Raw genomic sequence first — 25953 nt, 5'->3', positions numbered from 1 at the left:
TGTAGTAGCAGACAACCTTGAGAGCCACTGTCCAGTGGCTCGGGTTCCCTTTGAGTGGGGGAGTTCTGTCATGCTTAGGGATTATTTGTTAGGGAATTACTTGGAACACACTACCTGGAAGACAGGGGAGCTCAGGTCACACCTGAAAATGTTGGGGTTGCCTGAGAGGTTCTGCGCGACCACTTAGTCCACGGCTGCCAAAGGGGGAGTAAAGAGAGCCTAAAGCTTGGAAGAATGGTCCCAGCAGCTGCAAAGAAGGGGAACAGGACGGGGTATGGGAAACCAGTCCCTGAAACTCCCATGGCTCTAGCGTATGGGGTGCAAGAGGAGGCTGCCCCGGAGCTAACAGGGGAGGACATTGCCTCCTTAGGAGACCTGCCTGAGCTTGCTGGATGGCAAGTTGAGGATGGGTCCTCCAGGTAGGGGTTCTGAAAGGTGCAGAGAGAGTGCCCAACCCTAAAGGGCAGAGGCGGCAGGCCAAAGCCGAGGCAGCTGGTGACATCTCTGGAGATCACCACATTTACTGGTAGAACAACTTCCTTTACAGTGAGCCTTGGGTGTCTGTGCATGGGGCAGCATGTGTGCTGGTGGTCCCCCAGTGCTAAAGGGCCTTCCTACTGGCTCATGAGATACCCTTGGCAGGACATCTGGGGCAGGACAAGAACTTTGCCAGGCTGGTCACCCACTTCTATTGGCCCTGGATGAAGATGCCTCAAATCCTTTCTGTAGGACTTGTCTCACCTGCCACGCCAGTGGGAAGACAGGGAAGAAGCTTAAGACTTCCCTGAATCCCATGCCTGTTGTGGGTACCACCTTCAAGAGGGTGGGCATTGACATTTTGGGCCTCTGTACCCTAAAACTGCTCTGTGCAACTGGTTTATCCTGTTTTTTGTGGACAATGCCACCAGGTACCAAGCGGCCATCCCTCTGACGACCGTGACTGCTCCTGCAGTGGCTAGGGCCTTTATGGGGATTTTCACCCAAGTGGGTTTCCCATAGGAAGTGGTGTCGAACAGGGGCACCAACTTCATATCTGTGTACATGAAGACTATGTGGGGGAGTATGAGGTAACCTACAAGCTCTCCCCATCCTACCATCCCCAACTAATGGGCTTGTTGAGAGGTTCAACAAGACCCTAAAGGGCATGATTATGGGATGGCTTGGGCCCATGAGGCAGATGTGAAACACCTTCTTACCATGCCTGCCCTTTGCATACAGAAAGGTACCACAGAAGGGAGTAGGGTTTAGCTCTTGTGAACTCCTCTATAATCACCCTGTCAGGGGACCTCTCAGTTTGATGAAGGAGTTGTGGAAGCAAGCTCCCAAGGAGCCCTCCCAGAATACGGTTAGCTACATGCTAGCCCTCCGCAAGCAAATGGAGAAGATCTGGTAGCAGGCTTCCGAGAACTTAGAAGCTAGCCAGGAAGTCATGAAACAATAGTACAACAAGAAGGCCATTTTGGTGGAGTTTCAAACTGGCCTGAAGGTGTGGATGATGGAGCCAGTTAATCCCAGGGCCCTCCAAGATCATTGGACAGGGCCCTATGAGGTGATTGAGGGGAAGGGGGAGACCACCAACCTGGTGGACCTCAGGACCCCCGGAAATCCCTAATGGGTCCTCCACAGCAATCGCCTCAAACCCCACTATGAGAGAGGTCTGATGTCACCATGCTGCTGGTGACAGATGCCGAAATGGGGGAGTAGAGTGGGCCAGTCCCTAACCTCTTGACATTCAAAGAGAGAAGGATCGGTCAGTGGAGGATGTCAGCTTTTCCCCTACCCTGACCCCAGATCAGCAGGTGATCATGTGGTCAAATAAGGCCCAGGCAGGAACACCACCATTTTACATGCTCAAATTTAAAGCTGCCATTTCTTCTTGAACGTTGATATTTGACATACATGTGTTTGCGTGCTTGTATGGATAATGTTCGATGAAATAATTTTGCTTACATTTACACATCTTCGTAGGCATATTATCAGAGCCTTGAACATTCTGTACAAAAGCTAAAGTTCACTGCACAAAATGTTGTTTGTTATTGTTCACTCAGCAACAGCTTTGTCAGGATACCATGAATAATGACAGTTTGACTGGGACTTTGCCATTGCAACATGATTGAAGTTTATTATATAAACAACATCGCTCCTTGGAGTAGTTAGAGGAGAATTTTGCGGACACTGACGAGGTCGCCCCATGCCTGATTTCCAGCCCAGAAGGATGGTGCCCAGCTCTACACCACGAACTGCACCCAGATGAAACATACCCACAAGTAACTGGGGAGTTAGATCACCCTACAGGGATTCCCAGCAGATTCCCCACCCCCCAGGCACACTAGGATAGGGAGTGCTAGGAAGGAGCGCAATTACAACTGTACTTATATGCACGCATATATTCTTTGTAACAGCACCATGGTTGAATTGTTCATTTTCTTTACAATTCTCGTGATGCTGATTACTCTGATTTGTTACCTTCTATTGATTATTGCAGAGCATGTATTTTTCACAAGAATCTTATTGCTTCGATAAATATTGAAATGCTAATTTGAGTATTTCTTGTGTTTCTCTTTTGGCATTCATGAGTTACCAAACAAAAGGGGTTCTAGACCTTTTTCCATGATTTACTTGGGGAGTTAGGGTTGTCATGTTCTGAGGTTGCACATACCACCTGCTACCTTGTAAGGTTAGGGCTGCAGATGGTGCACTGTAAGCTAGCCAGTACTCAGGCCAACATATCCTAATACTGTGCATGGTCTCGCACAGTTTTGACCTTTATGTTGTCCAACAAGCGCACAGTTTTACAGTATGAGCCATACAACAAGAGGGGCAGTCACCAGCTGTTGGGACAGTTCAACCCTCTGTTCTCCCTTATCCCTGGGCTTTCACAATTGTGTTACCATTACATTGAACCAGGTGACAGTCCCCCTGTCATGCCATGTCGTGCCCCCCTGTCAAAAACAAAATCTACAGACTGTCAGACAAATGAGGGCCAGTATCAAGGAGTAGTCAGCCAAGATGGTGGCGCTTGAAGTGATTGAACACTCAAGTAACCCCTTGTCCAGCCCAGTGGTGATGGCGCCCAAAGCTGCCCCACAGGCGCCTGCCCAGAACTCTGGTTCTGTGTGGACTACAGAAGGCTTAATTCAGTCACAAGACTGATGCTCATCCCATCCCCTGAGCCGATTAGCTCATTGATTGGTTAGGGGCAGCCAAGTTCCTGAGTACTTTTGACCTTACTTCAGGATACCGTCAGATAGCCTTAACTGAGGGGCGAAAGAGAGGTCAGCATTCTCTACCTCAGAGGGCCACTTTCAGTTTAGGGTGATTCCGTTTGGATTGAAGAATGCCCCTGTCACCTTCCAGAGCTTGGTGAACAAGGTCGTCCTAGCTGGGATGTGGACTTCAATGCTACTTATTTAAATGACATAGCTGTCTTCAGCAGCAGATTGGGAGGATCACTTGTTTCACATCCAGGAGGTGCTTCAGGCTCAGCAACAGGCAGACCTGACTATCAAGGCCAGTAAGTGCCAGATTGGGCAGGGTTCAGGGGTGTACTTGGGACAGCTTGTGGGTGGATGCAGTCCCTCATTGCCAAAATAGAAACCATCATGGCCTGGGAGGCCCACGAAAACTCAGATAGAAGTGAGGGCCTTCCTGGACCTCACTGGATCTTACAGGAGGTTTGTCAATGGGTATGGCACCATTGTTGCACCTTGACTAAGCTGACTTTGAAGAAACAGCCAAAGAAGCCAATCTGGAAAGAGACCTACCAGGAAGCCTTTGACTCCCTCAAACAGGCAATGTGTACAGGCTCTGTACTCAAGGCCTGCCTTTTCCCAGAAGTTCATTGCGCTAACAGATGCCTCCGAGCATATCATAAGGGGCAGCGCTGTCATAGTTAAATGAGGAGGGCCTAGACCAACCTATAGCCTTCATATGTAGGAGGTTGATTCTCCGGGAGCAGAGGTGGAGTATTATTGAGAGAAAAGCCTTTGCTGTAGTTGGAGCACTGAAGAAGCTGATATTACACATGTTTGGGACTCACTTCCGGGTTCAGGCAAACCACAGGCCCCTCAGATGATGTATGCCGATGAGGCGATGAGAATCCCGAATTGTTGATATGGTCCATCTCCCTACAGGGAATAGAATTTACGGTGGAACACCATCCTGGTTCAGACCACGCCAATGCTGATGGTATCTCCAAGTTTTTCCATCTGAGTGATTAGAACTCTCAGGAAGTTGGGTAGTTCTTCCTACTTTCAGCTGGGGGGAACATGTGTTAGACCTGTCAGCCTTAGGGTGATTCTTCCTCCAAACGTTTTGTCTTCACCCCTTCTATTTTGCCGAGTTTGTTTTTGTTGGCCTTAGGGATCTGCACACTTTACCAATGCTAACCAGTAGTAAAGTGCTTGTGCTTTCTCCTCTAAACATGGTAGACGTGACTTATACCAAATTGTCACATTTAATTTAGGTTTAAGTCCCTAGAAAAAGTGGTACTACCTGTACACTCGGCCTGTAAATTACATGCTACTAGCAGGCTTGCAGCACCTATTGTGCCATGCTCGTCAGTAACACTTTAAAACATGTCCCAGGCCTGCCGTTGCTGTTTTAAAATGCCATAACAACCTGACAAAATAAACCTTTTGCCAGGCCTAAACTTCCCTTTTGAATACAGAGCTCACACTCTGGCGCAGATGTGCAAGCCTGTCTGCGCCCATCCACACCCGGCCAGCGTCCAGCACCAGCCATGCGGGAGGATTTGCAATGTTCCCTCAGGGTAAGGCAGTCTATAATTTGGAGCAACTAAAAACTTTAAATAGAGCTCATTCTTGTACCCATAAGTTCTATGTTAGTTCCCATCACAGTCCCATTTCCTGTCCTTTTTGCCGACATCAGGGGTTTCACCCTCCTTTCCAGTGGGTACTATTTAAAAATGGAGACACAATATAGAACAAGCACTGCAAGGCTCACCGAGTAAAGGCTTAAGGCCCGTTTGATCAATGTGCACTTCCATCCCAAGCATTCATTATATTTATGTTTTGATTTCTTTGAATAATTATGATGCCGTTTTCCTCACTGAAACCCGGCTCTTTGATACACTGTGCCCCGCTATTGCATCAGCAGCCCATCCTAATTTCTGTATCCACCACACTGACAGTCAGGAAATTAAGTGGGGGGGGGGTGTGGAATTGAGATCATCTTCCACTCTGAGTGCATCGATACAACTTTCTCTGCTTTGAAGTTCCCCCTCCATGAAGGTGCTGTTTTCTCTCTCAAACTCTGCTGCTTCATGAAGTTGTTGAATACGTTGGTGGTGTGAGACAGTGCTGAAGGCTGCAGAAAGGTCTAGTAAGTGAGGATTGTGATGCCACCTCTGCCCATGACCATCCAGATGTCATCAATGGCTGTGATAAGAGCGGGTTCTGTACTGTAGTTGGGTCCAAATCCAGATTGAGTGGTATTGAGGAGGTGGTTGTTGTTGAGGAGGGTAGCTAGGCATTTGTTTATAATCATTTACATGGCTTTTTTCGGGTGGGGGAAGGGAGCTAGGCAGGTAGTTGAGTAAAGTATTGAAGTCTGCTGAGCGGTTCGTGCAGAGGAGTACTGTGGCATGTTTTAGGCATACAGGTTGGCGACTATGACAATTGAGTCACTCAGGATCGGGATGAGGACTCCGCTGATGGGTCCAGAACTTTGATAAAGATGTGGTGAGGGCGGGGGTCCAAGAGTGCTCCAGAGTGTACCAAGTGCATGGTCGTTGCAGTTTCTTGAGTGGCGGTGGCAGGCCATATGGTAAGGGTGATTCTCTGGGTTTTGGCTGATATAGGCAGATATACTGTGAGGGTAAAAGGGTTGGTTAGTGTTCTAGATTGTCATCGATGCTGATGATCCTGTTGCTGAAAAATAGGGACAGCTGGGTGCAGAGGTCCTGAGAGGAGTTTATTGTCGTGGAGGTTGCTGCCGGACAGGTGAAGTCTTTTACTAGAGTAAAGATTTTCTGGAGCTGTTGGTTCTGCTTTCTATGTGGTTGATGAGTGCAGTGAACTTAGTGCCTCAGCTTTGCTGATGGTAGCATCTGAGGGCTGATTTTTAGGTATTCTTGTAAGTGTCATATTGGCTTTGTCTCCATCTCTGTTCAAGTTGCGTGCAGTGGAGTTTGGTGCACCACAGCTCTTTCATGTACCATGTTGCTTGCGGTCTGGTTCTCGTAGCTTTATTGGCTTTGAGAAGAGCCAGATTGTCTGTGCATGCATTTTTCCAGGCTTTGAAGTTGGAGGTGGATTCAGGTATATTTTTGTGTCAAGGTTAGTGGTGTAGGAGTTTGGAAGACCAGGATGCTTCTGGGATCTTCCAGTTCCAGTATGTTTCTACGGTGGTGTGGAATGTGTATGCTGAAATTGATGAGGGTTTGGTTGGACCAGATGATTGGTGTGGGCTTGTCTACTGTGATGTTGCTGAAGCTGGAGAAGATGGTGTCCAATGGGTGTCTGGAGGCCTGTGTGGGATTTCCACTTACTGGCTGAGTCTGAGGTTGGACAGGTCCTCAAAGGGACTGGTCGTTGAGATCAGTGAAGTTGTTGTTGTGACGAAATTAAGACAGGAACACAGTATCCTTTGTCATGTAGATTTATTTAGGCAGAAGTACACCCAAACACAGCTTAGCCAGACACAGCTGGGCTCTCAACTGTTATAGCCTCTGACGGAACTTAATGACATCAAGTAGTAGAACCTGACGACATTACATCACAAAGGACTGCAGCCCCAGCCTAGCTCGACCTGCCTAAGTACAATACAACACATCTCCCCACCTTACGCACAAAACAAGGATAAAGCCACATACACACCCAATCAAACTAAAAACAGAGCAGAGACAACACAAAATAGACTCACACCCATATGAGACAAACACCAATAACCACAGAGACCAAAAACAAAGAACAGGCCTAAATATAACTGAGCTCAATGGAAAACCAAGAAATAATGGGTGCAGAGAACATCTCAAGAAACACAGTCGCCCAAATAAGCTGGAGCCCTTCTCTCGCTTTCCTCCCTCTTAACATGTGATGTACCCGTGGACTCATCTCCTCCTCTTAACATCACCTCCTCACCATTAGCTCCCACACCCTCTGCTACCAACAGATTTTCTTCCACTCGTTCTCCAGAGAAATCTCCATCACTCATCATTAACCATAGTGAATCAAGCTCTCTGGAGTCCTCTGGCTCCATTAACTTCTCAGTGACACCACCCTTTTTCCAACTTCAGCCAATTTCCTCCAACAGCCTTAAGGGCCCTATGAACTAGTTAAACTTGTCGGCGAACGCTGGGATTCAGGTAAGGCAATCGCGTGCACGTGAGAATGTATTATTTTACAGCGCGAGCAAGCAAAAAATTTCCGGTAAAATGCGGATTGCGGAAATTTTGACATTTTCGCGCTCTCCACGGAATGCGAAAATGTCACATTATTGCAATTTCCGCGAGCGGAACGGAATTTTAGCCCAGGCCTAACTGTAGTCCCACAATATATCACTGACAGCATCTTGCACTGACAATCCCATGCTATGTGCCAATTGCATTGTGCCTTTCACCATTCTGTTAATCCTCTCAACCAACCTGTTGCCTTGCGGGTTGTACAAAGAGCAACAAGTGTGCTTCACACCAAGTATATCCAAAAGCTTTTTTATCTCTTGAGAGGTTAGTTAAGTGCCATTATCAGTTAGAAGCATGGAAGGAACTCCTTCCCTCTTAAACACTTCACTCAAAACACGAATTGTGGAAGAAGTAGTGATCCCCTTCATAAACACAACCTTCACCCACTTGGACTTGCCATCCACCAAAACAGCAGCAAATCTCTCATGTTTATGGAGAAATTCAAAGGGTCCAATAAAATCTAAACACACCTTCTCCCAAACCTTCTCAGCCTCTATTGTTCCTCATGTGAAGTCCCCAAACCAACCCTAAGGCGTTTCTCAGAGTCCTTACAGGCTTCACATCTCTCCACCCAGTCTTTGACCTGCCTGTCCATGAGAGGCCACCAATAACTCTCCCTCAACCTCTTAATGGTGAGTGTCTGCCCCAAGTGTCCTTTGTGTGCCAAACTTGTCAATCTGGCATGCAACCCAGTTGGTGGTACAAACCTTTCCTGACCCATAATCAACCCATCATCATTCACTGATCACTCGTCCACAATCTTATAAAACGGTCTCACACCTTCCGGTAGACTACTCTTTCTCCTCTTGGTACCTCTGACCTTGTGTGCAACTTCCTTCAAGACGGTATCCTCATTCATCGCGTCAACCCAATCCTTCCTTGCAATGGTACAGTCAAACCCCTCCATGGCATCGTCTACATTAGCTATCAACTCCTCTGTGGGCAACTTAACTACACTGGCAGCTTTGTCAGGCAATCTAGACAGGCAATCAGCAACACGGTTTCTCCACCCAGGAAAGTACTCCACTCCACAATCAAATTCCTGCAACCTTACAGCAAGTCTCGCCAGCCTTCCTCAACAGCTCTTAGTGCCACCTGGCCCCAAATCTTTCAGGAGTGGTTTGTGGTCAGTGCGTAGGGTAAACACACTGCCCCACAGAAACACCAGGAAGTGATTAGTGGCCCAAGCAGCCGCCAATGCCTCACGCTCAATCACGGAATAGTTGCACTCCGATTCAGACAAAGAACGTGAGGCAAACACAACTGTCTTTTACTACATAACATGTAGTTGGGCCAAGACCGCCCCAATTCCTACTGCACTTGCATCAACAGTAACCATAGACCTTGCCCCACTATGAAATGGTGCCAACAGACTTGCATGTGCAGCATCACTCTTGAATCTTGAAAAAGTCGTACTTTGCTGTTCGTTCCACTTGAACCTTCTACCTTTCCTCAACAATTCTCTCAAGGGTTCAGTTTTGCGTGCAAAATCATGTACAAATTTAGAATAATTTTCTACAAGGCCCATGAAAGATCTTAGCGTCTCCCTATCATGTGGCATTTGTGCGTTCACAATGGCACTAACCAAATTCGCTTTTGGCCTCACCCAGTCTCTTGTCACCAGATGTCCTGAGTATTCCACCTCCTGCGTCATAAACACACATTTCTCCTTATGCAACGTTAAACCCACATTACCAATGCTAGGCAAAACTCAAGCCAACACCTAATTATGCTTCCCCACATCATCTCCGAACACTAAGATATCGTCCTGGAAAACCACAGCTTCGTCCAGCCCTGAAAGTATTGAAGACATTAAACGCTGGAACACGCTAGCTGCGGAGCATAATCCAAAAGGGAGTCGGCAGAACTGAAAAGTACCCTCATTCATGATAAACGTTGTGAGAGGCATGGAGTGCTCACTAAGTCTTACTTGATGATATCCACTCCGGAAGTCTAGTTTTGAGAAAACTTTGCCTCCAGACAACATGAGGAACAGTTCGTTAATTTTGGGCAAAGGAAAACTGTCCATAATTACATTGTCATTCAAACTGTGCAAGTCAACACATAATCTGAGTGACCCATCAGCCTTCCTGGTGATGACGACGGGGGACAACCACTCAACAGCTTCAACCGGTTCTATCACTGTGGTAGTTGAAATCACAGAGGAGGATGAAAGTGCTGGAGTCAAGGTTCAGGAGTTGCCAAAGTCTGTAAGGGTGCTGCCAACGTTTGTGTAATGTCCAAGGGGGTTGGAAAACAACTGTGCTGCTCGAGGTGTAGTTGGTGATGAGGAGTTGTAAGATCAAGTATTCTATGATGCAGGTGATGGTTTCCTAGGTGGTAGAGTATTGAATGGATTCTTGGAAGATGCTAGCAATACCACCTTTGTTTGTCCTGACTTGTCTTGAGATCTTGTATCAGGGGGCTGGGATTGCCGTTGCGATGACAGGAGCTGACGAGGGAGTTAGCCAGGCTTCAGTCAAGAAGAGTAGGTCAGGTTAGTGGTCATGTATAAGATCCCAAGTTTCAGTGACATGTTTAGTGAGGGAGTGAGTGTTGAGGAGTGTGCTAGACAGAAAGGGGTGCTTTGCATTGGGGGTCAGGTGACTGCAGTCTATGTTGAGTGTGTTGGCTGTATGAGGACCAGCAGTAGTGAGGTGGGTGTGGAAGGGTGCATGTGAGATCGTAGGTGGTGCAGGAGAACGTACCCTCAGCGTTGGGCAGTGAGTCACCACAGCAGCACAGGGAGATGTGACTTGGATTCAGGTCGCGGTGGAGAGGCGACAGGGGTATGGGGTGAATAGCAGGAGCACTTGGGAGTCTGGTGCTGGGCGTTGGCATTGCATGGCTGGACGCAGATGGAATTGCTTTTCGCGCACCATCAGTTGCCTGCGGCTGTCATTAAGTAAAGACAATTTTGGTTGGAAACTAGTGATATCACTTCCTGTGCCGATGGATGATGGGAAATGCAGTGATCTCACTTCAACGCAGGGCAGTGCAGATAGGATTACCGTGCTAGCAGCGGGCCCCATCGTTGGTACATGGCGAGGCAGATGCACACATCTGCAAGTTCTGTGCGAAGTCATAGCACTGGCCCCTCATGTTGGTTCTCAGTGTCAGATATGCTTAACAACTTGTTTGCCAGGTAAGGTTAATACAGCGTATACAGCAAGAATGAAATAGGCATGCTAAAAAAATTACAACAAGGTAAAGGCACAAAAAATACAATTGGGCTTGAACGGTTTGTGACGCACAAAAGCAAAACAAATTAAAGAGACACGTTTGAGACTGTACGATGTTTACTTCAAATTGTGGGACCTGTGCCAGAATGATGAGGTCACCTCAGATCACTGAGTGACTCATGAAAGGCGCATTTATCCTGAAGGTGAATCATACTTGGCGAATGAGAGCAGGGTAGGCTGCTTTGGTATTTACCTTGTCAGGTTATACATCTCTGCCATCTAGTGGGAGCAATGATCTAAACAGTGTGACCGAGGAGCCACATTTTTTTATTCAAACGGGTTTGCAGTATCCAAAAATGTAGCAAATCTATTGTAAAAAATGTTTTTCTTACAAAATAAAAACATGAGGAATTCTCTTTCCCCGCGTTGTATATGTAAAGTATGAAACCAGACCCTTTGGAAACGTTTATGTGTTCATTACGTGAGAAAAGTAGGATACATTTCACCCCGGGCTTGCTGTATGTCTTCTGTGTACAGGGCATGAATGGCCTATCGGGCAATCTGTCATTACCAGAAGGGCTGGTCTGACAGGTCAGTGTGTGGGCCACTTTTTTGGTTTATTGTCTAGTGGGCCGTGTTTTACTGTTGATTTCCCTGATAGTATCACAAACATGCATACCTAAACAGGGTGTACTTACAAGTTCAAAGCTGCCCTGATTTGCAAATATTGGCCACTTTTTTTTAGCTACCTGATTCTTTAATTGGGGTGAATTTTATTTTGTTACCAGGGACTATTTTCAGTCCCAGTTTGACCCTGTCTGTGTAAGCACTAAAGAGGATATTAAGATAATAAACGCCCACAGCATAAAGTGCAGCATCTTTCTGATGGGTACTTCTAACTGCAAATACCTCACCTTGTGAATATTCCCTCAATCTGAAAACAAAAGCAGTACTCCTAAACACCGGTAAGTGGCGTTGTACAGCTCTAGTGCTAATCTTGTTCCTCTCTGAAACTGACGAACAGAGCCCCATATAAGCACCACCCATGCATGCTGATGTCAGTTCCTTTCTTTCCGGCCTTCTGACGTGGATCTGGGGCCACTCCTCCATCTTTTGATGAGACTTTTGTCTTCAAAATGTTGTTCTTTTCCAGTGAGCAAGGGAAATGTGACACTTCCCCAAACAGCAGAGTTTAACGCTTAGGGATTGTTGCAAACAGAAGTCTATGATAGACTCCTTGGAGGTATACCTGTGGTACTCTGAGCCGTGTAGTACATGACTCCAAGGCCTTTGAATTCTGCGCACAGATGAACCCGAAGGCCTAGCAGGACTGCAAGAAAAAAACTCTACTTTGGCAAACATCTGAAGTCTCTGCGCTGTGACTGGTCCAAGTCAAAAGGAAGGTCCCATGCCTGCTTATGAAGTAGTTCCCATGGCAGATCTTCATTATGGCTGAAGTCTTTGAGTCAGTCACAGAAAAGCACAAGAAGTCCAAGCAGGCACCTGCCCCTTCCTGCCAATCTCGCTCTTCAGAGAGTGCGCCAGGATATCACCTAGGCCTCTGAAGAATTCCGATTATGTCGCAGTAATTAGAATAATTACGGTAATTTAGTGTTACTGCTTGATGCGGAATTATCAATAATTATGCAATTACTCTTGCTTGTGTAAATAGGAATAACTTTGGGAAAAAGTCTTCCAGCCGGAGTACATTGAGCCAGCGGCGTCACTAGGGTTGGTGTCACCCAGTGCGGTAACTCATGGTGACGTGCAGTCCGCACCCCCCGCACTCCCCCTATTGACGCCACTGGCTACTTACAGTGTCACTCAAAGGCAAAGAAATGTCAGACTTGAGTACACCAAAAACACAGAACTGTCATACACAAGTAATCTGAAACCTTGGCAGCTATGGAAATGTGTTGTGTGGATTTGCTAAATCATACGTCCTACTCCTAATACAGATACTGAACACCAGTGTGTAGTGATCAAATCCACTCAGTTCAGATAGTTCAAAGAGGTTTAATACAAGATGGTAAAAGATCACAGAGAGACAATAAGTAGATCAAATCAAGACCCCACCAGGAGCAGCCAGCAGGCAGCTCAGCCCAGTCAACAGTGACTCATTTGACTAACAACATTCTAAACCATGTCATCACTGTAAGATTCTACAGGCAGGGCATGCATAGCAATGAAGTCAGGATATAACATATCCCCCTTTCTTCCACATAACAAAAGACAAAAATGAGAAAAAAGAAGAAACAAGAAAAAGAAAACACAGAGAAGCAGAACCTCAAGACAATCGAAAGAAAAACAACAAAAGCAGAAAGAAAACAACATAAAAGGAGAAAGAAAAACAACATAGAAACCATCCTCCCTTCTTACACATTTGAAAAGAAGAAAAACAACAACAACGGCCTAAAAAAATCAGGATATAACACAGTGGCCAAGACCAAGCGCTAGTCATAGCGGGTCAATCTGACGCCTGCTGCTACCCCTTACTGCACCGCACACACGCACTTCCTGGCACACTACTGCCGAAGCCGCGCGAGCCCGACTACCAGAGGCCGAGTCAGAGCGGTGTCAGACTGGCGAATCAGTAGGGCGCGAGCACAGGATGTGAGAATCGGGCTGTAGTAATGATCAGGGCTGTCCACCATGCCGATTTAGATTTGTGTATTTACACCTTACATATGACAGATTTTTTTAGTGACTCCTTACCTCCACATTTTCCTTGTGCCCCCGTGTCACCCCATGTGATGGTGTCACCCGGTGCGGTCCGCAACCCCCTAGTGACGCCACTGCATTGAGCAGGCACGAACGACTGCTCGCCATTCGTGTTAGTGCTGTTTCGTAGTGCAAAATCCATCCTCGAGTCCATTTGGGCACAAGGGTGCATTTTGTGCTAAATAAATAGTGCTAAAGACCAGTAGTCAGTTGGGGAAAATCCTACCCAGGAGCATAATCAGCAAGTTGGAGCTCGCTTTTCGCACTCTGTTGCATTTAGCGCTATATCTTAGTGCAAAAATGCATCCTTGCATCCATTTTGGATGCAAGGGGGCATTATTGCATTAGGAAGTAGTGCTAAATACCGAATGACCCTTTTCAGGTAATTCAAGTGTAATTTGCATAATTCTTAGGTAATTCCACATGAATACTCTACACGGAATTACATAAATTACGTCCACCTCTAGGATCACGGTGTAACTCAGCCTTGTTCCTGAACTCCTGAGAAGCTGAATGTGGTTCCAACACAACCCGAATTTCCTGGTCCATCTGCGATGTTGCAACAGGTCGAGACCTTTAAAGAGGCCATGCTGCACATATACGCCATGCTTCCGGTCCCATCTGGTGACCCAAGCATCTGTAGAGTCCTCTAGTTACGTTCTGCCGGTGGTTTCACCCTCTATGCCTCTTGAACCCAGGTTCTGCATTGGCCTCGGTGTCGACTTCAGTTCCAGCACTACTCCCTGTGCAGGTTCCTTTGACATCGATGGTAGTGCCAGTGCTACCGCCACTGGAAGAGGATGCACAACCCAAATGGTTGTCTGACTGTGAGCCAAACCTATCTCAACCTCAGCCGAGGCTGTGTCCCAGTCCCATTTGAATGCAGCCACTCAGCAACCTTTCTGACTCTGACATATTGCCCTTACCAAGCAGCAGAGTTGAGACTTTACATCACATTTTTGGCTCTGATTCAGACAGCACTGTGATGAGGAATAGAGGATGCTAGTGATATAGATACTTTCCCAGATACTGGACTTGTTTATCCCCTGATACTGCCTCTTTTGCTGTTGCTATGTGAAAGACTGAAGAGGTCCCTGATTTTCAACTGCCTACTCCTTACAGAGGTTCTCTGCCCTGCTCAGGCACCTACTAAACTTCTAATGCCCTTTAACAAAGCCCTTACGAGTAGCCTACTGGGAACCCCGTTCTGGACCTCTGTTTAATAGCCAGTCCCATTCGAATGCAGCCACTCAGCAACCTTTCTGACTCTGACATATTGCCCTTACCAAGCAGCAGAGTTGAGACTTTACATCACATTTTTGGCTCTGATTCAGACAGCACTGTGATGAGGAATAGAGGATGCTAGTGATATAGATACTTTCCCAGATACTGGACTTGTTTATCCCCTGATACTGCCTCTTTTGCTGTTGCTATGTGAAAGACTGAAGAGGTCCCTGATTTTCAACTGCCTACTCCTTACAGAGGTTCTCTGCCCTGCTCAGGCACCTACTAAACTTCTAATGCCCTTTAACAAAGCCCTTACGAATAGCCTACTGAGAACCCCGTTCTGGATCTCTGTTTAATAGGCAGGTCACTCTTAACCATAGACCAGCACTATGCAACCCTGATTTCCTCATTCAACACCAGAAAGTTTGGAGGTTGAGGACTCCACCAGTAAAGAAAACCCTAGCTCCTTTCCTCTGACTCCTCTTGACTGCTAATCCAAATGAAGAGATACCTTTGGCAGGCATATGTTCTCTTCTGGCAGTCTTTCCCTGATTTCTGTCAATGTCAGCTGCCTTCTAGGTTACTACAACCATGCATTGTGGTACATGCAAGGACAAATCCTGCAGGCAGTTAAGGATGACCCACAAGCGACTTTTGTCCAACCATTCAGAGTGGGTGTGATGTGGCAAATTTGTTATATGTTCAGGTTTAGGCACAACTGATTGCTTGGGTTGGGCAATCATCGCACGTGTGTTTCTTCAGTGCCACACTTGGATGATGTCCATGCTCTTGCCTCTGTGGTGAAAAAGCGGATTCAGACCTGGAACAAATTAAAGACAGTCATACCACAGCACATTCTTTGGCTTTGTCTGCCCCTATTATGCTGTTCCATCAACAGTTTTTCCCCTTCAGGTATACACCAGGGGTTTTCCATATCACCAATGCCGGACTCCGCCACCCGCAAAACAAGCTTCTCAGCCCTTTCGTGGCCAAGCTTGTGGCTCACAGAGGCAATTTTCAGGGCATCAAGAATAATGTGCATCTTATTCCATCCCCTCTTGCAACTGCAACCAGAAAACCACTTTAGTGTGTCTTTTCTGACACACAGTCACCCTGCCGGAGGCAGGATGTGAGATTTCCTTCACAGGTGACAAGCCATGACTTCAGAGAAATGGGTCCTCGAAAGTTTCAACCGGGACTATGCCTTCACATTTCTTTCTACTCCACCACAACTTCCACAACCACCAGGGTAGCTGATGGAGGACAACATATCCGCTTTGCAGCAGGAATTGCATTTTCATTTGGTCAAAGGGGGCCATAGAGAGGATTCTGGCCTCGGAAGTAGGAACTGGTTGTTACTGTCCCTATTTACGTGTGCCAAAGAAGGACAGAAACCTTTGTCCTATATTAGATCTCCGCTCTCCCAAAGTCTTCCTGCAGAAGGAAAAATTCAAGATGCTCATGCTAGCCTAGATCCTGTCTGCCCTGGAGACTGGATAGGAGCATTGGACCTGTTTATTTTCATATCCCCGTTCTGCAGGCTCACAGGCATAATCTGCAGTTCACAGTGGCCCAGCAGCACCTTCAGTATGTGGTGCTCCCTTTTGACCTCACCATTACATACCACTCATATTTTTGCGATGGCAGTGGTTGCAGCACACTTTCAGAGGTCAGTTGTTCCAGCTTTCCCCTACCTTGATGACTGGCTGTTGAAGGCTGCCTTGAAGCAAACAGTCGTAGACCACCACCAGATGGTGGTGAACTGCCTAACATCTTTGTTTACTATCAATGCGACAAAATTACATCTGATTTCTTTGCAGATGCTCCTGTTCATCGAAGCCATCCTGCATAGTGGGCAGGTTTGTACCTTCCCTCAGGAGCAGACAGCCCAGGATATTTGGTCCCTGATCCCAGTGTTGCAACCTCTATCCTGGATCCCAGTGAGGGTGAATTTGGCTCACTGTATCCTGCTAGTCAACCATGCCAGCTGGCACATGTAGGCTCTACGGTGTGAACTAAAATCCCAGTGAACACAGCACCAGAAGAACATGTCTTGTCGGACTGTATCCAGATTTCAGAGGAGACTGCAAAAGATCTGCAGTGGCATCTGCTAGACTTAGATTAAGTCAGTGGCAGACCTCTCTCCTTTACCTCACCCTGACCTGAAGGCTTTCCTGTCCACCATTTAACCCCTTGCGTGCGCATGACGGAACCACGCCGTCATGAGTCACGGGCGAGCTGTGCTCATGACGGCGTGGTTCCGTCATGCTGCGGCCGCTCCGCCCACGCGGCACTAATTCCCCGCCTGTGCGGGCGAAATGAAGAGTGGGCGGCGTCGTGACGGAACCACGCCGTCATGAGCACAGCTCGCCCGTGACTCATGACGGCGTGGTTCCGTCACGAGCATGGCGGCGCCGTGCTCACCCCACACCCCCCCAGCGCCGCGGCGGAATTTGCGCCGCGGCGAAGGGGTTAAAGGAGGCTGCCACAGGTGCTCACAGACAACACCACCACCATGTGGTACTGTTAAAAGCAGGGCGGGTATGGGGTTTTGGGTTCTGTGCCAGGTGGCTCAATGTCACTGTTAGTAGCTGAATCACCAGGACATGTTTCTGGTTATGAATCACCTGGTGGGATGTCTAAGCATCATTCTATAAACTGAGACTTTTGCATATAAAAATTTCCCAATTTGAATATCTGCAGACTTATCATGTAAATCTACCAATGGGCTATTTGCATCTGAGGACGTGAAAAAGACTATAAAAGCAATGACGTCATTGAGCATGAGTTACGCAAATATGCGGCTTCGCTCACCACTTCAGGAGCAGAACAACACTGGCACGGAGCCGCATGACACCACCTAGCGGGGTGCAGGAGTGCTACTTTTAAGTTGCCGGATCCAGTCTGACGCATGGGAAATATTCACAAAGGGCTATATGTAGGTAAAACGTGTTTTGCGATTCTCTAATTGCAATTTTTAGGGAATCGCAATTAGAGAATTGCAAAATGCAATGTAGGTAGGATTAGCAAAATATTTTGCGATTCCCACCTATTCCTTATTTGCGATTCTCTAATTGAGATTCGTAAATAAGGAATACCTTGCCATTCATTCCTATGGGCTAGAAGGCCCATAGGAATGAAAAGGAAGACATTCTCAATTTGCGATTCTCAATTAGAGAATCGCAAATTGAGAATGCAATTTCAAGGTTGCAAGGGTGTTAATAGGACACCCTTTTGCACCCCTGAAATAAACATGTGTGCACATGTGGCGCACATACATGCGCTAAGGGCATGTATGTGCGCCACATGGCACTTTGAAAAATGCCATAAAGTGAATTTTTCAAAGAGATCGCAAATTACCACCTACCTGAAGTTGGTGGTAATTTGAGATTCCTTAAGCCAAAATCACACAACTTGGGTGCTTCCTACATTGCATTTAAGGAATCGCTATTTGGGATTCCTTAAGTGCATTAGCAAAATAAGGAATCGCAAATTTTGCGATTCCTTATTTTGCATGTGGGTTTTTGTGTGCTACATAGCACACTGCCCAAATTGCGATCGCAAACGCTGAAATTCAGCGAATTTCAGCATTTGCGATCGCAATTTGGCTTCCTACATATGGCCCAAAGCGAGGAATCTGCGGTTAGATGGAGCATCCAACCTCACAAGCACTCCAATCAGTCAGTTCAGGATGAGATCGGTGTCCACCATAACGTTTCATTTGTGGGGGGTTTATTGTAAAAAAAATTATCAAACAAGGTGGGTGAGGGTATAGTGGGTTCAAGATGTTTGAGAAATGAGGGGCGCAAGGAGTAACATCAGGGACTTTTGACATGACTGGGCTAATTGAAAGCGGATCTTTCCCATCGTTCAGGGTGCAGCCTCTGAGGACGAGAGCATACGTCACTTCCTTCAGGATGACATGGTACACCATATGCAAAGTGGCAGCGTTTGTGCAACTGCCCCAATTTTGGAAGTTAGTCGTGATGCCCACTTGTAAAAATGCTAGTGTTTGAAAAACGAATCTATTGTAAATAGTATCTTCGAAACGTGGATTGAACGGGGTTCTCTATGTTGACATTTTTGATCTGTGTGTTTTAGATTTTGATGAATGTGCGTCACCGTTGGAGAACGACTGCTCGCCAGACGCCCTTTGCATAAACACAGACGGCTCATACACCTGCGAGTGCAAAGCAGGCTTTACAGATATGGAAGTCACAGGCCCTGGAAGAAACTGTAGAGGTAAAGCAACATCATGTGAAGTCATGCCTGTGTTGTAAGCTGCACGTTCGCCTATGTAGGGCCAAACGATATGATTGCATTAGCAAGCTGACAGTGACCATATCACACGTGTCCTCATTGGGCCACACACCCATCCTTTAAACACGTGTGCAAACTTTGTGCTTTTAATGGTACTTCCTTGTCCGTTTGAAATGGAATCACTGCCGTGAATAAAGGAGTATTAGGAGATTGTTTTATTGGATTGAGCAGCATATTTAATGAGACAGGTCAAGATGTTCCATTTCAGAAGTTGTGTAATGAGCCTCACATCCCGGGTGAGTAATACAGGGGATTGTGGCAATAATCAAGCTGACCCCTCAGGAGTCGCTGTGGGTGTAACTGGCTCAGGGTTAGATAAGCTATCCACCATAGCTCCTCAGGCTCTAACAATGTCAATCTTAACTACGTCATGACGGGCTCTTTTTAGAAGTATCCTCCCCTCACCCATTTTATAATTTCTCTCCTCCACACTGCCCGTCAGGGACCCCCTGGTGCCCTCCAGTTTCTCCCAATCTCACGAATGGCAATGACAAATGCTAATTCTTGGAACCTACTTGTGACTTTTGTCTTCGCCGAGTGGGGGACCCACCCTGATAAGCCGTGTCCCAGGGTGCGCAGGATCTCTCTCTCGATGACCTCCACAACCGTGCATATGACCCCTTCCCAAGATATGTGGAGGATGTGTGCTCCCTCTTCTCCGCATCTAGGGAGGACTCACCAGCAATCTGGAAGCATCTACCTGTGCACGCAGGGGCCAGGTATGATCTATGCAGCACATAATAATGAATGAGTTTGAAGCGTGCGTTGCTAGAAACCTTAGGTTTTCTGCCCAGGACGTTATCCCAATCCTAGCTCGTGATTTCTCTAATGGCAGCTTTTGATCTCACTCTAGGGCTCTGTATAAGCAGGAGACCGTCTTGATGGTGCCCGCCGAAAGAGCTATATACTGACAACTCTGCGATGTCTGTGGTTCAGTAGTCCCTGGGCTCCAGTGTTTCCTTATTGCTGCTGTGAGCCCTCAATGTAATAGAAAATATCCCCGGGTAGGTGAAATTCCGCCCTGAAGACCTCAAACTGCAGCAGCTCTGAGTCCCTAGAAAGGTCTACCACTTTTGTCGCTCTGCTTCTATCCAATGATCAAGGTCCCACCGGTTTCCACCAGGAGCTACAGAGGCTGTTCTGTGGAGTATGACGTTTTGGTGCGTATATGCATTTTGACAACACTTGAAACCCTTGTGAGTCATTCACATTTGGCCTTCTCACTCGAAGGAACACTTTAAAGAGGTCAGACAATAATGGCACGAAGGGGCCCGGGTTCCGGTATGGGTTATGTCTGTGCGCCAGTCCCTGAATCAGCAACTGCAATTGAGTGGTGGTGTAATATGTCTAAAAATTAGGGACCACCAGACCACCTGCAGTTGTCGCCTGCGGCATCGTCAACAGAGTCACCCATCTGCTTCCTGCCCTCCAGGTGAACACAATGATCAGTGAGTCCAATTCTTTAAATAGCGCTTTCGGGATCCATATGGGAAGTGTATTTTCAGGAGAGCTATTCTGCCTGCCACCAAAAGTGGTAGCGTCTTCCAGAAAGTTATAGAAGGTTGCAGGAACCTAATAGCACGTCCTACATTGCTGTCCAATAGGTCAACCTTTTCATGATAGACATTAACCCCCAGGTAGGCCAAGCATCGGGGTTCCCATTTCAAGTGGGTCAGGTCTTCTGGAAGACCGTCATTCTGCACTACAGGGAAGAGCCTGGACTTCTGCCAGTGGGCTCTTAAGCTAGATAATTGACCAAACGTGGACCTGGCTCCCCTCAGTTCCTCCTCTACGTTGCACAAAAAGAGAAGAAAGTCGTCCGCATACAGCACTATCCAATGGTAATGCCTCCCGATAGAGAGTCCCCCAGACTCCTTTCCAGTCCTAGCAGAAGCCGCTAAAGGCTCCATGGCGATGGCGAACAGCAGTGGAGGTGGGGCACCCCTGTCGTGTTCCCTGCTCCAATAAGCAGCTCTCAGAGAGTAACTGTCCCGTGCGGACTCTGGCAGTTGGTCTAGTATTTAGTAAACATGTCCAAGTTATAATGTGCTCTCCCAACCTCATGCGTGACATCACCTCGTACAGGTAATGCCATTCAACGCTGTCAAATGCTTTTTCAGTATCAACAGCAAACACCGCAGCATCTTTCCGATCATTGTCCCTGGCTCTTGAATGGCCAGGAGGTGTCGGTTGTCGACCGCCATAGTGCGACCTGGGATAAACCCTGCTTGCTCCGGGTGGATCAATTTAGGCATGAGGGGCAAGAGATGAGTCGCAAAAATTCTACTCAGGATTTAGTAATTGATTTCTAGCATCAATAAAGGCCTACACGCTGACCTATCATGGGCTGGTTTACGTGGTTTTAGGAAGAGGACTCTCACTTCCTCCCTAGTAGAGTCTGATAGAAGTTTGGAAGCCTTTGTTGCCTTGTATAGTTCAACCAATTAAGGCATTACCTCCGAAGAGTAGGTGGTGTAAAATTCCACCGGGAAGCCGGGAGGTGTGGCGCCGCGGCCAGGGTGACTGCCTCCGGAATCTGGGGATCAGGGTTCGATCCCCGGCACCGGCGGCAGATTAACCCAGCACCATGTGACTCTGGGCAATAGCTTGCTTAATCTTCCCGACGGCCCACAGCGCCTAGAGACCCTTACGGGTAATTGTTCTCGCTTTACAAATGTGGATTATTATCGGCACCTGGGGTCGTATTGCGTGCCGTATGCTTATTGGCATACGTAATTTCCTGTGAGAAATATCATCCCCTTGTTCTATTGCCTCCTCCACCTCAAGAGGATGTGGTCCGTCGGCTTAAACTGCAGACTTTGGTGCAGGAAACCAGGGTTCGAGCCTCGAGGTCGCGTCCACATCCTGGGATTCTGGGCAAATCACTTAATCTCCCCGTGCCTGAATATGTCATGTAAATACGGTGCTCATGAACAGCGCTCCAATACCTTCGGGTCGAGTTCGCGCTATATGAAAGATGCAAAAAAAGAAAAAAAGGCGCGGTATGGGTAGAGTCTCCAAATATGCCTGCATAGCCGCAACATCCGGCAGAGTGGAGCCAGCACAGAGGATCAAGTAATATTGGGCAAATATACAGTTAATGCCTTCCTGTGTGTATAGTCTGTTATCCCCCTCGTCTTTAAGTTCCACTATGATCGAGCTGCACTTATCTGGATTAGCTAACCAGGCCAGTAGGGAACCAGATTTATTTTGCTCAGCGTGCGTACTGTTCATGTATTGCTTGTAATCAAATAACTGAAGTTGTTCTATTTGTACTGTCATTTCCTCCTCACCTTCTAAAAGCTCAGTCTGCAGCTCATGGTGTTCCGGTGGCCAGGTCTCTATGTCCCTGAGCGCCCTCTCAGCAGCCCAGACCTCCCCCAGTAAATTGAGCCTGATACCTTTTGTCTCGGCTAGACAATGCCCTCGGAGAACTGATTGAAGGCATCTCATGCTATCTGAGAGGAGAAAGCAGTTTCAGTTTTTTTTGCAACATGCTGGATTATCTTGCCTCTGATTGTCTCTCAGAAGACCTGGTCTTCCAGAGATTCTGGTTTAAGCTTTCACGTAGGGATGGCGGGACAAGGCTGTTCCACTGTAGGTGTCATAGGACAGGCTTATGGTCTGATATGGTGTGGGCCAGATACTCCACTGAGCATACCAAACTATGAATGCTCGGGGTGCAGAGAAACAGAGCTAGGTGGGCAAGGACCTCGTGGAGCCCAAAAAAGATGGAGTAATTCCACCCTGTTGTGTACATTGTCTCCATGAGTCTATAAGCCCCCAGTGCTTTTGCCTGTCTTTAAACCCACGAGCCATGTGAGTGGTCTGACAGTCACGGAGTGGGGGTGTGTGATCAGTACAGCTGAGTTTCGGACACACATTTGAAGTCTCCCCCTATAACGGATGAGGCGGTCAAGTATGGCGCTAACTGTCTCGATTGGCCATCTAAGAATGCACTCTGTTCTTATGTTTGGGGCAAACACATTCAGAATAGTAATATCTCGGACATTCAGTCTCCCCCTCACTGCCACAAATCTATCCTCTGGGTCTACCACTTTGTCAATGAGTTGGTAGGGCACCCCCCCCTCTAATCCATATCAGGGCCCCCCTGGCATAGGCCCAAAATCTAGTGTAGTATGCCTGGCCTCCAGCGACGCTGCAAATGTTTCTCCTGTAAAAGTGCTATTTGGACACCTCTTCTATTCAAATAAAAGACCACCCTGTAACGTTTTGACCTGGTATGCATTCCCAGGATGTTCCACTGTATATATTTATAGGCCAGCATCCCTGCCCTGGATGATAGTTTAGGAATAAGCCGAAATGAAGTCGTCCTCACATCTCCCCGACCCTAGCTCCAGCATGCACAGTATTTATACATTGCGTGGCAATGTATGACTCATTAACCCCCAACTGTTCAAACAGTAACTAATACCCCAATTTCCCCTCCCCAGGACAAGTAGATCAACACCACCCATCCAAACAGAACCAGCTGAAGAAGTCCTTTCATGCTATGTATAAGTGAAGGGGGTGGTCACTGAGCTCCCGCAGCCAACAAATATTCCACCCAGCTTACACCAGTATCATTTCAAGCTCAACCTAGTGCCCAATAAATTTCTCAATCAATCAATCAATCAGGGTACTTGTAAAGCGCGCTACTTACCCTTAAGGGTCCCAAGGCGCTGAGGGGTGTTCCAGGTTTTGGCGGCGAGGTAAGAGAAGGATCTGCCGCCGGTGGTCATACGTTGGATGCGGGGCACATCTGCGAGGGCGAGGTTGGGGGAGCGGAGCTGGCGGGTGGGGGTGTAGAAGCTGAGTCTGCTGTTCAGGTAGGCTGGTCCGGCGTTGTGGAGTGCTTTGTGTGCGTGGGTGAGGAGCTTGAAGGTTATCCTCTTGTCGATGGGGAGCCAGTGCAGGTCTCTCAGGACAGGGGTGATGTGGCTGCGGCGGGGGCGTTGACGATCTATCGGGCGGAGGCGTTTTGGATGCGTTGTAGGCGCCGTTGGTGTTTGGCTGGGATTCCTGCGTAGAGTGCGTTGCCGTAGTCCAGTCTGCTGCTGACGAGGGCCTGTGTCACTGTTCTTCTTGTTTCGGTCGGGATCCATTTGTAGATCCGGCGGAGCATGCGTAGAGTGTTGTAGCAGGAGGAGGAGACGGCGTTGACTTGCTTGGACATGGAGAGGGAGGAGTCGAGGATGAATCCTAGGTTGCGTGCGTGGTCGGTTGGTATCGGTGCTGTCCCCAGGGAGGTCGGCCACCAGGAGTCATCCCAGGCTGAGGGGGTGGGTCAGAGGATGAGGACCTCCGTCTTGTCCGAGTTCAGTTTCAGACGGCTGCTCCTCATCCAGTCGGCGATGGCCTTCATGCCCTCGTGAATGTTGGTTTTGGCGGTGTGAGGGTCCTTGGTGAGGGAGAGGATGAGCTGGGTGTCGTCGGCGTAGGAGATGATGTTGAGGTTTTGGTGGCGGGCCACTTGTGCGAGGGGGGCCATGTAGATGTTGAACAGCGTCGGGCTGAGCCCTGGGGGACGCCGCTGATGATGTCTGTGGCTTCTGATCAGAAAGGCGGGAGGAACACGCTCTGTGTTCTGCCGTAGAGGAAGGACGTGGTCCAGTCAAGGGCCTTCTCTTGGATTCTGGCTTCTTGGAGGCGTGTCTGTAGGGTGCGGTGGCAGACTGTGTCGAATGCGGCTGACAGGTCCAGGAGGATGAGGGCTGATGTTTCGCCGTTGTCCAGTTGGCATCTGATGTTGTCTGTGGCGGCGATGAGGGCTGTCTCGGTGCTGTTGTTACATCTGAATCCGGATTGGGACGGGTCCAGGATGTTGTTGTCTTCGAGGTGGCGGGTCAGTTGAATGTTGACGATTTTCCCGATGACTTTTGCCGGCAACGGGAGCAGGGAGATGGGTCGGAAGCTCTTGAGGTCCGTGGGGTCCGCCTTGGGCTTTTTGAGGAGGGCGTTGATTTCAGCGTGCTTCCAGCTTTCCGGAAATGTCGCTTTTTCGAAGGAGATGTTGATGACCTTCCATAGTTGGAGTGCGATGGCTGCGTCTGCTTTGTTGAATACGTGGTGTGGGCATGGGTCTGACGGAGATCCAGAGTGGATGGAGTTCATGATCTTGCGTGTCTCGTCGTCGTTGGTGTTGGCCCAGGAGGTCAGGCGGTTGGCGCTGTTGGTGATTGCGGGGCAGGAGGAGTCGTGCATCGTTGTGCGGTCAGGTTGCCACACTCAAGGGATTATTGAAATACAGTACTATTTCTCCAACCCCTTACCAGTCTGCAGTATAGTTCAAATGATGTCATCAGATGATCCCGGTGTCACCTTGGGCATCTGCAGGCTTGAACTTTCCAAGGCATTTGAGCAGTGATCAGAGTCCAAATCCTCTGTGGGTGCACTCTGGATCAGCGTTGGAGGTCCCGTTTCCTTTCCAATAATCATGGCACAACCTCCAATGTGCTCTTCCTCCAGTTTTACTTCAGCATGTGAAGGGGCTGCAGATCCACAACGCAATCCTTTGTGTTGGATGCTGGCACGGCAAACCCGCTGCTGTAGAGGGCTCTGACCTGAACTCGGCACTTGTTGGCAGTCAAGGCTATTCCAAACTTCCTGCGGAGAATGGAAAAATTGAGCCCCCTCCAAGGGCGTCACTCTTAACCTCACTGGGAAAATAATCACGGATTTGAAGTCCAACTGGTGTAATTTCTTCTTGGCTTCTTGCAACAAAGTTCTTTGTCTCTATACTCCTTAGAGAAATCGGGCAAAATTCCTACAATAAAATTATCAGGGCCTGTGCCAGATGTGATCATGATCCTTGTAACATAAAAGCTGAGCCACTACAGAATGTGGAGGAGCTCCGGGAGAGGTGGTTTTGACGGGACCCGGTGTGCGCATTCGAGCACGTTGAAAACTGAAAGGCCCTCAGGCGCTACCTTAGTGTACAGCCAGTTCTCAAGATAATCCATCATGCTGGTATCCTCCACCTTTTCAGGCAGCCTCACCACCCGGATGTTGTTGTGATGAGAGCGATTTTCAGCATCCTCTGTCTGTAGTTCATGTGAACCTTAGCCTCCACTGCGGGCA

At 47.9% G+C, this 25953-nt stretch overlaps 1 protein-coding gene across 1 annotated transcript in view; it reads left to right on the top strand.

Moving 5' to 3' along the window:
* The window catches only part of UMODL1 (uromodulin like 1), a 633174-nt gene that overhangs the window by 405860 nt on the left and 201361 nt on the right, over positions 1-25953 (top strand). The window contains exon 11 of the mRNA XM_085621215.1: positions 18655-18795. Within this exon, the coding sequence (XP_085477341.1) occupies positions 18655-18795 (141 nt within the window). The remainder of the gene's footprint in view (positions 1-18654; positions 18796-25953) is intronic.

Source organism: Triturus cristatus, chromosome 8 (genome assembly GCF_964204655.1).
Source record: "Triturus cristatus chromosome 8, aTriCri1.1, whole genome shotgun sequence".
Taxonomy (NCBI): Eukaryota; Metazoa; Chordata; class Amphibia; order Caudata; family Salamandridae; genus Triturus; species Triturus cristatus.
Note: the sequence above shows the minus strand (reverse complement) of the source record. Positions and strands in the feature narration are given on the sequence as shown.